Raw genomic sequence first — 14,300 nt, 5'->3', positions numbered from 1 at the left:
GTCACTGCTATATCCTAGTGCTGTCAGGGTGTCAGTCAAGTCTCTGGTTAGGGAGTAAACTCAGAGGGTGTAGCAGTGCAGACCCTGAATGAAACCTGTATTACCTTATGGGCCTTACTCCACAGAGCTGTGGAGACCAGGTATCTATCTTGGTGTTTTGTGAAGATGTCTGTTGTTTCAGCCTGGCTAAGATCTGAACACATTCTGTTATTCAAGGAGAGACTTGAAAGAATATGGGTCAACTAGTTGACCTGGGCTGCAAACCTTTATTCTTGATTCAGGTAGATGTATTTTGGCTGTTCTGATACATCAACTAGACATCTTGTAAGTGGTGCTTGTGTATGAATCTTGTCTGGTGCTGCCACTTGAGGTGATGATGATGATTAACAAGATGGTCAAGTTGCCATCTGTCTCTTGGTGGCTTTACTGTCTCGTGTGTTCTGTAGGGCAACATTGATTCTGGGCAGCAAGCAAGGAGGAACTTCCCTCAGTGCTGCCAAAGCACATGAGTTCTGCTGGACACAGGCAGTATCAGGGGGTGACTCACAGGGTGATGTGTCAGCTGTGTGACCTGAGCCGGGGCCTGGGGCCAGCTGGAGACCACTGACTAGCTCCCTCCAGATAACTCATGCTTGCTTTGTTACTGCCATGCAGTCTCTTCAGTGCCGTGGTTGCTGTCGTCTGCATGTCCCAGATCAGCTGATGAAGCACTTGACTGCACGTAGTTCTCTCAATCCTCTAGCAGAGCTTGAATACTGAAATGAATGTGGAGGGATAGAGGTGGGATTCACTTTCAGATGAATGAAAAGGATCTCTTACACTTGCCCTGTGTAAGAGCTCCTGGGATGATTTAGTATATTAAAAAACGCAAGTACTTACACACACTATCCATATTATTGTGAATGCTTTCCAGACAGAAGGCAGTGCATTTGTCTAAGTATTTATATAATACTATGGCTGTGGTATTATGGCCTCTTTTATCCCCCACCTTTGTCAGGGCAGGAACAGCTTTGTGTGTTTGTGGCACTATCAGCTTGCTGAAAGCCCTTTCTTCATTTATCTTCAACTCCTTGGAAGTGCCGAGGGCTGTCAGCCAGGCTGTGAGGTGAGCGTGATCACGGCAGTACCTTCCAGCAGCAGCTGGGGAGGATGTTTTTGTGAGCTGGGCACACAGCACAGGTACACAGGCATTGGCTGTGCACATCTGAGAACACAGAGGGGAGCTTTGCGTGTGTCTGTTTTAATCTCTAGGGTCTAGAGACAAATATCTTAATATCTGCGTGGGTTCACAGTGAGTGTGTCAGTCCTGCACATGGGAAGGCTGCCCAGAAGCGTGGAGATGTGCCAGCAACTCTTATTTCAAGTGCTCGGATAGGTCACGGCTGTGCTCTGACTGACTGAGCAGTGAGCCTGCTCTCTTGCATATCCTCCCTGTGTCTGATCCACACTGCCCTGGGCATCCAGGAAATCCTTTCCACTGAGTCAGAGGAGGGATCCTGTTATGTAACAAAGGGCCGCAATCCATCATGGCTTCAACACAGGATTAGGACAACATCCACACTTTCCCTAAACTAATCGTCAAGTATGCTGGTGGGGCTGGGGCAGCCAGCCTCCACAGGGATGTCCCTGACAGTACAGGGAATTAAAGGGACACTGAAGCTCTTCTTTGCAGGGATGAGCAGCAGCCACAGAACTTGCCACGGAGATCCAGCAGGCTCCAGGTCGCAGCTGCTTCCCATCACTTCCATTTCCTGGATTTCTTTCCAGATTTGGCTTGCCTGGGAACTCAGTAACATCTGTTCCTCCAGGTTTCATCAAAGATTAATTTCCTCATGGCAGAAAAGGCTTTTAGTAGTTGTTTTGTCTTTTTTTTTTTTTTTCCCCTGGTTTTGTTCTCAGAGCAACGACTTCAAGTGAGGTTTATCTCTAAAGGACAATTACAAAAATGATAAGCTTGGCATGCATTTGGCTTTTTGCTAAACAGTTTCTGCTCAGACTTGCTAATGACACCAGCTCCAAATGCCCCTCTTCCCACTGTTCAGGGAGCTCCAAATGCCCCTCTTCCCATTGTTCAGGGCAGCAGGCAGAGTGCTGGTGACTGTGTCTGTGCCAGGAGCCCTGCTCCCATGTGCTGCCTCCTGTCACACAAATGCTGGACAGATTGGCAGTGGCACTACAACATACTGTGCTATAGCAAATTCTGCAGAGGATTCACAAAATGCGAAGGTATGTTCAATCTGCTGCACTAATAGGAGTTTAAAAAAAAACCAAAAAACCTTACAACAATGATAATAAACATATTTTCTTAGTAAAAAGCACCTTTTTAAATGGCTGATTGCATGTGTAAGCCTGCACTCAGAGTTCTGGATTTTTTAGTGGAATGTGGCATAGTTCATCTCTATAGGATCACTTAGGGAACTTAGATTTCTTTTTCCTTTCTTTTCATAAACCCAAAACTGATTAGCTTTGTTACAAGTGCTTACCTCACGATTACCTGTCGCATCACTCCTCATCGCTTATATCTTCTTATAATCTCATTATTATAGGTCAAAAAAGCGTGTAGTTCTTTGGGAAGGAAAAGTAAAGCAGTTAAGAATAATTTTATTCTCATGTAGCCCAATTCTAAAGCAATTAAAGCATTGAGCTGTCAGTGGACAGCCTTGTGACACTGGTGAGGAAGGCATTTATATAACAACCTCTCTCTTGGGCCATGGCATGGGCTTTGCACACAGGCAGGTATGACCCAGTGGACTGACTGTACCCAGGAGATCTCTTTCTGCTCCAGAGAGAGTGCCCTGACATCCTTCTGCCCACTCTGCTTCGAGGTAATGTGTAACAGACTGCCAGACCTTTTGGGAATAATCTTCTCCATCCACTTGCAGCTCTGATCTGAAAGGCTCTGAGAGCTGAAGGTTAAGCAGTTCAAGTTCTGGCTGGAAGGCGCCGCTGACTTTCTACGTGAACTCTGAAATAGGCACCCAAAGGTTACACCTGCAGCGGCTGCCTCTTACTCATGCCCTTGAACTGAGAGGGCCAGGAGGTAACAGAGGTAGGGACAAACCAGCTCTGTCCTGCTACGGGCAGGCTGAAGCCAATCTGCTCTGCTGCTGCTCCCTTTGGAGCACAGCATTCCCAAGATGGAGTTTCAGCAGTACTCGACTTCAAAACCGGTCTGTGTCTGTCTGTCTGGGTGAGAGCCACCTGGTGACTATACTGCTTCTGCCTTCATCTCATGCATATGATAGTCTTGCAGTTTTTAAGATGGAGGTCTCAATGTGCCAGTAAGTGTGGCCTAGACATGAGAAATATGCAAGAGACAGAAATAAGCTGGCAGAAAAGCAGAGCTGTAATGCTATTAAAGGTGCTCATTCTTATTCTCCTCCTTGTAATGTTTATCTGGCAGCTTTGGAGCCAATTCCCTGCAATCTATTTGGGGATACAAAAAAAGGCTACCAACCTTTTTTCAGAACTACTATGTGGGAAGAGCACTGTTCCTCACAGTTTTCTTTTCCCATACAAGCACTTATCCTGAGCCAGACTCAATGCCATTCAGGTGGGGTGTGCCAGGCATCCAGAGCCTGGCCAATCCTCAGGAAGTGATCAGCAGCATTCTATCACACAGATCCTTCTGCTTGTCCTGAAGACAGGGTCATTGGACTGAGCTGGTGGATGTTTCAGCTCATTACCTTCCTAAGTTAATGGTTCTTGTTACTCAAATTAGTACTGAGACGTAAATCAACCTTTTCATTCTTCTCTGTTAAATAAAGGGTAAAATCTTTATATTCAGGTTGTTTCTAGAAGATTATTACTCACTAGCATGTGGTTTCATTTATTAGTTCCAGTTCTAGCAATCATTAACAACTACTCGTAGTTTAAGAATTACTTCTTATTTCAAAGGGTGGAATTTATTTGGCTTTACACCAAGGCAGGTTCAGTAAACCCTGCTAAGCAGTTACCTTTCTCTTCAATCATACTTCTGTGTAAAAAGGCAATACATTCTACTGCTTGTGCTTTTTCAACTCTGGATTTCAGCTTTACTGTTAAGAAAACATGTTGACATATCAAACAATGTAACTAACAGGCAAAGCAGAACAAATGAATCACTATTTAGGTTATTTTTTTTTCCTTTTAGACTATGCTTTCCCTGTTAGAATATATCAATCAAAAGACAGAAATACAACTTAAAAGGTAGATAACCAGAAGAAAAATTTGCAGAAATGTGCAAGGTGAGATAAACTGGATAGAAGAATTGCATGAAAACACACATAATGAAAGTGCAAGAAATGAAACAAATGTAACTTCTTGATTAAATATGACTTGATAGAGCATGTGTCTTCCTATCCTGAGAGTTTGTAACTGCTGAAGTCATGATACAGTAAGTCAGTACTGGGGAGGAAACAGGTGTCTGGATGATGTTTTCCTAACCATAATTATGTGAATAATTACATGTATCTGTTCTACATGCCTTCTGGCCCAAAATACTCAATATAGTTCACTTTTTATTTGTTGTCTTAAAGCATTTTTAGCTGAATATATCCTCCCTACCACAGCTGGGCTGCTCAACTATGCCACTGTTCTCTGACTCTGTTTTACCAGAGCCGATCCTCAAATATCCAATGAGACTTTAGTCAAACACAGCACATATAGCAAACATGCCTGAAAACAAAACAAAAATTCCTATTGAATGGACCACAGTAGGGCCTATTAGATTTGTTCTCAAATTAGGCCCGTGATGTCTTGGGTGCTTAGTGTAGGTTATTACAAGGTGACTTTCTATGCAATGATATGGCAGAATAGATGTTCTTGTAACTCCAGAATTTGTATTTCCTTATATCAATATAATCATATTGTTCAGCTAGACAACTGGTTTTGCCTTATGCTTTATTATAGGGGTGTCTAGAATTGCCCAAATCTCCATTTGTTGAACAAAGAACCAGGTGAAACTTTATCTAAATATCCCAAATATCCAAGCCACGTGGTCATAGTTTAAAAACTGCCTGTGACAGGAAGGCTGTGATGTCTGTTATCTGACAACATCCCTTTCCTGTAGTACAAGGCCAAGCGTACAGAGAGAAACAAAATTATCAGCATTTCTTGGCTCCTGCTCTTCCTTTGAGCCCTTCTACAGCCATGCTAAGTTAAAACACCTCAAGACATGTTTCACAGCCTTATCATGTGAAACTCCTCTTTCTCAAAGCAGAGAATGATGACCTGTCAATTTGTAACCCAGCTTGTTTCAGTTCTGTTTCACAGCTCAATAGCTGTCTCAGGACAACTGTGAGGGAGTGACAAACCATGGCACATGCATGGAAATGAGTGATGTTGCCACCAGAGTTCATGTCATGTTAGAAACACACCAATTTCCACATGACAACCCAGTCAGTTGAGATAAAAATCCAATTAATTTGGTCTATTACTGCTATGAAAATTATGCTGAAAGCTAAACATACTATTTAAAATCTAGAGTTTCTTGTCTTGTATGTTTTCCTATCAGCTCCTGACTTCTGTGAGAGTTGTTTCAAGCCCTGTCTGAAAAGATGGAGCCGTATGAAGCAGTTAAAGATGAGGTGAAGAAGTTCTGTGACAGCAGTTAATGTTACCAAAGCACGAATCTTTGGCTTCCACAAGTGTTTCAAACACACCAAAAATACCATGTAAAATTTTTCAATGTTTTTCTTCTTGGAGTTTAGAATGAACATCCACATGTTTAAGCAGCAGACTAGTTATTAGGAAAAACATGTACTTAATCCAGACTATTTTAAAACCTTCATTGCTCTACTTTTTAAATCTTGGGATTCAGTTTTGCAGATCTGCGGTTCCCTGGCCTACTGTTGTGGAACTGTTCAAAAGTCCTTGGATAAACATTAAATACCCTTGGAGTATGAGGGTACACTGTGTACTACTGGAAGTGCTGCTAGTCTTTCTCCCTTTCACCTCCCTAAGAAAGTTACATGTTTATAAAGAGAGAATTAGATGTGGGGGAAGGATGGAAATCTTTCAAGGTTACATCCTTCAAGAACTAAAAAACTTGTCTGTTTTCTCATTAGTCTTTATGGGATCTTTTGTTTTTAAGTAAACAGAGACGTAAACACTCTTGCAGCCTGGAAGGAGACTGGCCACTCACAGCAGTTGCAAAGGAAGGCTGAGGACTCAGTCACCTGAAGTGTACATTGCTCTTCCCTCAGTGCAGCAACAGAAATGAGAGGGTGCCAAAAATATCAGGGCAGAAAAAAACATGTGGTTTTGCTGATCAATTTGCCATTTCAGAGGTAGTGGGATTTTGTTGATGCTGGCATTATACCCTGTACCCAATCAGAGTGGTTTCTATATACTCCAGAGGAGTCTTCTGGAAGTGGAAGACTTTTAAACTATTTGGACTACCACTTATGATGAGACAGTTTCTATTACGGTCTGACTGCTTGTTTTGCTTGCTTAATTTTACCTTGTTTTGTTTTGTTTCTCTGCTTAAGACTGGATGTTTTGTCAAGTTTAAGGCTCTACATGGCCACAGGTATTTGTGAAAGGGCAAAACCAGGGCTTTTCCTTCATGGGACAATTTAATGTGATGCTCTTTAATGCTTTGGCCTGAAAGCTTGCATCTCTCCAAGGGTCTTTTTAATGTGCTGAAATTCAGAGCTGAAAGCAGCCAGCTTAGCACAAGGGAAGGATGCAGCACACACTGGCTTCTCCATCACTTCAGGGCTGAGGTGGCACATGCAGATCATGGAATGGGTTTGGGTTGGAAGGGACCATAAAGATCATCTCATTCCAAACCCTTCTATGGAGAGGGCTATCTTTCACTAGACCAGGCTGCTCCAAGCCCCATCCAACCTGGCCTTGAACACTTTCAGGGATGTGGCAGCCACAGCTTCTCTGGGCAACCTGTGCCAGGGCCTTGTCATCACAAATGAAGAATTTCTTCCTAGTATCTGATCTAAACCTGTTCTCTGTCCGTTTGAAGTTCTTCCTCTTGTCCTGGCTCTGTGTTCCTTTGTCAAAACTCCTTCCCCATCTTTTCTTAAGGCCCTCTAGGGGCCTAATAACTAAGGTGTTAATGATCAGCCAGGGACTGTCCAGTGCTGTGGAGCTTTGTACATGACAAGCCAGCTGGTGGTCAGCCCAAGTGCTCTGACCTCCACCAAATGTTGCCACCAATTTTCCATGTCTGCTCTCAAAAGCTGCAAGACATGAGCCCATGGGCTCCCCTGAGCTCCCTCATGCGTGCTCATCTCAGGTATATGATGGGGCAGTTGGATGACGTTGTCACTTGTTTCATTTTGCTTGCACAAGGTTACCTAGGCTGATATTTGACTGGGAATACAAACAGAAGATTCAAATTTGCTCACACTCACTGGCCTCTGTAAATATCAAGGCTGTAGTTTAAGAGATCTCACCAGAATTAAGCATTAAATGTGACTGTGGGTGGAATGCATGGGGTATGTAGCACTATGATTTAGGTATATTGTAGTGCAAATAACATGCAGTGTGCTGGATGCAGCAAAGAATGCTTTTCTGTTAGCTTCTCAAGGTGGATGTTCTGAGGTGTGAAGAATCTTACATCTGAAAAACACTATGACTGATAATGAGCATGAGGAACAATGGTGCCCTCACCAAACAAGATGAAAGGAAGCAGGTTAACTAACAGAGTAATGGGAAAAAATAGTGTCAGTCTTTGCAGGTCATCCTCAATAACTCTGCTTCTGTGATTTGCTTGCTCTTGCCATGTATGCTAGAACACATCATATGCTGTCTGCTAACCACGCTAGAAATGTCCTAGGCCCTTGTAGGCTTTTTCCATGACAGTCTCAGAAAATCCTCCAAATATTCTTCCCTTTGAATTAATCCCTCACTGTCTCTGTTTGCCTGGAATGTGAGTGTTATGAACTGAGCTATTGACTCATAGATGCGCTATGCAGGGAGGGCATTTTTGATTTTATTTTTATTGTTTTTCACTTGAGGTCACTCCCTCAGCCATTACTTTCCAGTTAAATAAATCCTCTGCATGTTTTCCCTCCTTGTTGGATTTCTGAGCTACGATGCCCAAATATTTGAACATTCATTTTCTTAGATTAAATAGTAACTATTTACTACTTATGCTTCTATGGTCAGAGGAGACTGTTCTGTATCCTCTGTACAATCCAACGGGGAATGTTTCTTGTGACTGAGCACCTTTCCCTTGAATCAATATAGAAATGTTACCCAAAGGTGCAGCAAGTTAGCCTCACAAAAGAAAAGAGTATTCTTAGGAACTGCTGCTAGAATGGGTAGAAATACTTGACTAGATAATAGTTGTCTCTGGTCCTTAGTTCTCTTCTGGAAAGCATTACCCCCTAACAAATGAAATGGAGCCAACATAACCATTTAAAATAGTAAAGTAAACAGTTCATGTCGTAGTCAAGATAATCCTTAATTTCTGCTGCTTATCTGAGATCTGCCCTGCTGATCTGATGGGAGGATTTAACCTTCCTGAAAGCTGTTATCAGTGTATGTGCTTGAACTGGGAAGACCTCTTTGCACCTGCTTTTCAGAGCCCTTTCTCCTAGGAGATTAATGCTGCTATGCCCCTTTTAGAAAGGAAAACCTCTGAAATATGGATTATTTTTAGAGAGCTATACAAAGAATATTTTGCTACAATACAGCTTAAGGAAAATAATTTAAAATAATACCTATTTAAAAAGACCCTCTTTTTTTTTCTTTCCTGAAGAACCTTGTTGTTTTAAATTAAAATAATTTTTGTTTTACAAAAGAACGTGTATAGTTGTGGAAATTAAAAAGAGAATAATTGGCTTATGGTTACTGCTGGTTGTGTAACCAACTCAAAATAAAAGCTATGGGGAATTTTAATTTCAAATTTCTTTGCTCTGTGTGGAAACCATTTTGTAATTTTCTGTTTCTCTTGGGATACTGTGTGAAACACAGAATGGCAGAGCAGATGGCTTGTCTTCTCTTTCCAAAGAGACAAGTAATATCACTGTGTTCAAAGGAGAAATCTAAAGGGGGTTTTGCTGGGATATGGGAAAGCCCAGTCTAACATCTGGATCAATACAAAAATCAGTGTCAGTTTAACAGGTTTAAATGTATAATGCTTTTCCCAAGCAAATGGTGGTGGTTTTGATGCCGTTTTTACTACATTTCTTATTTTAAATTGAAAAAAAAAAAAATCTGTCTTTAGATGAAGACTCTCTGGTATACCTGTGCCAGTGGGAGGATGGGAGAGAATCAGTGGGTGAAACGTCTCAGGCTTAGTCATAGTAGGAGCAAGGAGTGATGGCCTGAATTATGCAGCAAAAGTTCTCAGAATAGCGAATGAGTCACTATTGCCCTTGAACTTTCTGGATCTGAAACTATATTTATCATTTTGCATTGTTCCCAAGCTGTGTATTTGTAGTTCCACACACAGAGCAACTTGCATTTTCTGCCCTCACCAGTTAAAAACACAGACTGGGGAATTTCCAGGGAGAGAAGTCGAGGATCAATTTCTTTAAGTGAGTTTTAAGAAAAGCTTTAATGAAGAATACTTGCAGTGGGAGATGACTAATATAGTAATGTGAAGGTAGTATTAACTAAAAGGTTAAATACAGGAATAAGGCAATAGCATACAAAATAAAAAGAAAAAAAAATGAAGTGAGTAAAATTAAAGAGTTCCTGTAACGTCAAGTATCATGGGGTACTGTTTTGAGAGGGAAATACTTTTGTGAATGCAGTAGCTTTTTCTTTTTCTTCCCACCACCTTATCTGAAATGTTCTGAACAGAAACCAGAGCGCTAAAAGGAAAGGTCCAGATAATTACATTTTTCATTCTTCCACTTCTTCTCCCCCTACAATATAAGAAATGAATTAGACTAGTTTTTGCACCAGGTTGTGGCTAAACAGCTAGCTTAGAAAAAAATGCAGCTGTCACACTGACAAACAACCTTGGCACTAAAATTCTGAATCTTGTAGTGTCTGCAGAACTATGTTCAATTAGTGACCAAATGCACAGTCTGGAAGAGACAGTCTTTGGTCTTAGAACAGCAGGCTCAGTAAAAAAAATGGAAGAGGTGTTTGAGAGACTTCTATCTTTAAAGCATTTTACATAACACAATTTTTAAAATGAGAAATATTATTATTGGGCAGCAGGATAAAAGAGGCAGTATTGGTTTGCCAAAAAGGACTTAGCAAATGGAAATCCAAAATCAGTTCCAGGAAATATAATAGGTAACGTAATAAGTATGTGAGAAATGCAGGTACTTTGCATTTTTGTATGTGAAGTTACTGCAGCACAGGATTACACATCCCACACTGGTATTTCAAGTTTCCTTGATCAGTGGGAAGCAAAACCATTGATGTGTGGAGGCTCATTTTATAGGCACAGATTATCAGCTAACTTTATATCTTCTTCCAAAAACCCTCATGGCTGTTGTGACAATTTATTAGCATAGGGAAATCCTGTGGGTATTTGTGCTGCCGGGTAAGTAGAAGCACAAGGCAAGACTAAACTCCATGTCTATATGTAGTTATCTCAGAGTGCATGAAAAATGGGTAACAGAACCTTCTCTGTTTTATGGGGGTCTTTACGAGGAAGTTACTATACCTAGACAGCTGAAACTTTCAATCTGGGGGGCGGTGGAAAACAAAATATCAGTATCTTCAGTGTAAAACATTTCAAAGAAAGTGTGTAGCAAGATCATTTTAACTCAGAATTGCAGCTTTTCCACCCCCACCTCTGCCAAACATAATAAACATACCAGATGAAATAAACCTCAATGCATGGGGAAATTGTTCACAAGGAAATTTAGCAGTAATAAACTCACAGCTCCACAAGTATTTACATTTTTGCTCTGAAAATTAAGATTCCTAAGCTGAGAAGACTAGGGACAATTAAAAAACTGGTTTGCATGTTGGCATTACTGAGGAAGTAGGATGACAGGAAATATCTTCTACTCTTACCCATAATGGATAAAATTTGCTGATATAGATTTATACTCATCTAGGACAAATTTAGCAGTTGGTGATGTGAGTAAAGTTTCACCAAGTAACTGCAAAATCTGTGACTTCCAAAATGCTATATCCTGACAGCTGTGACAGAAGCTTAAGTGTATAAAAAGAGTGACATTTACACTTTGTGCTGAAGCCCTGCAGTTATTTTCTGCTACACTTTTGCTTTTAAGACTTCACAACCATGGGTCGGTGGCTCCCAGACTGGGACTGGAGGTGAGCAGCAGCAAAATTTCCACACTCTGATTAAATGTTTGATGATGTGAACATGAAGAATGGCCACACCCAGATCACCTAGGCAGCCAGGTGGTTGCTTTTTGTGGGTTTGTGTTTGGTTTATTTTTCTCAAAACCCAAAAACTTCAGACATTTGACCAAGACTTACAGCCTCCACTGTAAGTTTTAGCAATGAGCCATGCAGTTACCCTTTTATTGAAAATACTTGGAAACACCTTAGTAGCTCTGCTCCTTGCTGGAAGCGTTTGACCCAAAAAAAGTGGAAACAACCATTCCTTCCGAGGGCATTGCCAAGAGGTTCCTGTTCCCTGAGCCCTTTCCTAGGGTGCCTGGTGGGTGACGCAGGCCCTGTGCATCCTTCTCTCTTCTCTGTGGTGACCAGTGCAGTTATGGCAGCAGAGGTTTAGGCTGGGTACCAGGAGAATCTTTTGTTTCACGAAGGATGGTCGGACAATAGAACAGGCTCCCCAGGGCAGCGGTCACAGCGCCAGCCTGACAAGAGTTCAGCAAGGGTTCGGACAAGGCTCTCAGGCACAGGGTGAGGTTCTTGGGCCGTCCTGTGCAGGGCCAGGAGTTGGATTCGAAGATCCCTTCCCACTCGGCATATTCTGTGATCCTGCCGGCACGGCAGAGGCGGTGCACCTCGTAATCAAAAACATACAGTTTTTAAAAATGGCTATATCCATGGCAACCTGAACCCGACACCGCCGCAGCCCAGCCCGCTCCCAACGCCTTTACACGTCGCGGAGCGAGGGAGGGAAGGAGGAAGGGAGGAAAGGAAGGACGGAGCGAAGGAATGAGGGAGGGAGGCGGCGCCCCGCGCCCCCTCAGCGCTCCGGCTCCGCCCGCCGGGGGCGCTGCTGCTCCCGCCCCGCCGGCCGCGCGCCACACCAGCGGCCCCGCGGGGAGACGCGGCCCGCGCCGGGGGCGTGGCGGCGGCCCTGAGTGACGTTCCCTCTGGCCAATGGGCGCGCCGCACGCCTGACAGTTAGGCGGGCTCGGCCAATGGAGCGGTGCGGGGGGCGGGCGCGGCGCGGCGCGAGAGGCGCGGCCGGGCGGCGCGGCGGGCAGTCGGCGCGGTGGCGCAGGATGATGCGGCTGTGGCGCTCGGCGCTGCTGCGGGAGCTGCTGCTGCTCGGCCCGCCGGGGGCGGCCGGCGGCGGGGCCCCGGCCCCGGCACCCGCCGCCGGGACCCGGCGCCTCCAGCCGCCGCTCGCCGCTCTCGGCGCTAGCCCGCCCGCCGCCCGCCGCGGCCCGGCGGCGCTGCCGTCAGCGCGGGGTCTGTGCACCCGCTCGGAGGGAGCCTTGGAGGAGCCGGGGAAGGGGGCGCAGGCGCCGTCGCCGACTCCCGGCGAGACCCCCGCCGACAGCGGCCACAACAATAACCACGGCGGCGGCGGCGGCAAGGAGGTGGCCGTAGGCGGCGGCGGGGAGAAGTGAGTGTGGAGGGGGCGGCGGGCGCGGGGGATGATGCGGAGGCGCCATGTGAGCGCCGCCTCTCCCCCGTGGTGCCTGCGGAAGGGGCCGGGCCGGGCGGGCGGGCGCTCCCCCGGCAGGTGCGGGGATCCCGGGGCTGCCGGGGCCCTTCCCCGGGAGCGGGAGGGAGGCGCAGCCGCGTGGCGGGGGCCGTGTGCGCCCCTCGGGGCTCCGCAAACCGCGGCGTGGGGCCGGGCAGCGCCTCGGGCTTCCCCCGCACCCCCGGGCGTCCCTCCGTGGGGAGGCCCGGCGCAGGTGCTAGGGTGGCTCTGGTAGCGCTTCCACTTGGCTAAAAATATTTCTTAAGAGAAGCGAAAGCTGTGTCATCTCGCATTAATTATTAAAGGCAGTGTGCATGGTGCGTAGTGCTGCCTTGGAAGTTTTGCAGTGCTGTCTTCTCCGCCTCTGTATCCACCCGGATGCCTTCCTGTGTAACCTGCCCTGGGGTGACCCAGCCTTGGCAGGGGCACTGGGGACTGGGTGATATCCAGAGATCCCTTCCAGCCCTAACAATTCTGGAATTCTAGTGCAGCCAGAGGCACACACTGCCATCCGTACGTGGTGAATACAGGTGTTTATAGGTGCTGCAGGATGCGTGCCTGTGCCGAGGTCCTTACTTGTCCCTTAGTGACATAGGTGTGTGCACGTAGTAGAAGGATAAGGCTGTATATTTCAATGAAGTTAATACTCCTTCATTCAGAAACTGAAATACTTCTTAAAAAAAAAGAACCCACAAAACATCAGAGACAGGTGTATCAGACTGGTTAGTGGATACGGGGGGGTTGGGTATAATGATGAGGTAAATAGTTTGGCAGAGCATTCTTCTCTGTTAGTCTTCAGCATTATGCAAGTCTTGAGTATTCATTTCCTACCACCCCTGTTAGGCTTTTTGAACCTGGGTACATTTAGAATCTCAAATAATCTTTTACCAGAAGTTTGACAGTTTAACTACAAGCCTCATGAAGACTTCTGCTTTGTATATGTTTGAAATGTGCCCCATGGTATTCTTGTAGGCACCCTGTGCACTGATTATGGGGTGGCATAATTGAAATTAAACCCAAGCTGTTTTCCCAGGCTTTGCTATGCTTATTACCTAGATGAAAAGAGCAAATGATAGAAGAATCAGGGCTGAGAAAGGAATACCTTGTTTTGATGCTGAGCAAAGTCTCTATTAGTTTGAAAATGATTCTACAAAGCCAGTCAGGAAGGCTTCAGCCCTTAGCTTGTTAATAGTTCTGCTTTTGAGTTGTGGTTTGTAGGGTTTATTTTAGCATGAATTTCAATATGGCAGGTGGGGAGAGAGGCTGTGACCTTGTTCTTCTCTGCCTTTTCCCCCCAGATGCGTTAGCTACTCAGCCTGGTTTAGTGGGGTACAGCCTGCTTTAAAGGCATCACCAGTTACTTCTGCTGTCAGATGCCTTAAAAAATGCATGCCCGTCAGGTTATGTAACTGTATGCAATATAATACACGATCATGATGGGTATTATTTTTAAATTTATGCTATTCAACAAATGCGAAGTCTCCTCCTTGAATTAGCTCTCTATATAATGTTTTGGAACAAAAAAAGTATTCTTCTATAGTCAAATAGTTGTGATTTATAATGACTGCAA

The 14,300-nt window shown here is 44.7% G+C and overlaps 1 protein-coding gene across 3 annotated transcripts in view; it reads left to right on the top strand.

Moving 5' to 3' along the window:
• Window positions 1-12,287: 12,287 nt before the first annotated feature.
• The window catches only part of GLS (glutaminase), a 61,780-nt gene continuing 59,767 nt past the window's right edge, over window positions 12,288-14,300 (top strand). For all 3 annotated transcript variants that reach the window (XM_021531379.4, XM_085585287.1, XM_085585288.1), the window contains exon 1: window positions 12,288-12,649. In XM_021531379.4, coding sequence (XP_021387054.3) covers window positions 12,303-12,649 — 347 coding nt within the window. In that variant the 5' untranslated portion in view covers window positions 12,288-12,302. The remainder of the gene's footprint in view (window positions 12,650-14,300) is intronic.

Source organism: Lonchura striata, chromosome 7 (assembly GCF_050655825.1).
Source record: "Lonchura striata isolate lonStrDom1 chromosome 7, ASM5065582v1, whole genome shotgun sequence".
Taxonomy (NCBI): Eukaryota; Metazoa; Chordata; class Aves; order Passeriformes; family Estrildidae; genus Lonchura; species Lonchura striata.
The sequence above is the reverse complement of the archived record's forward strand: the minus strand, read 5'-3'. Positions and strand labels throughout refer to the sequence as shown.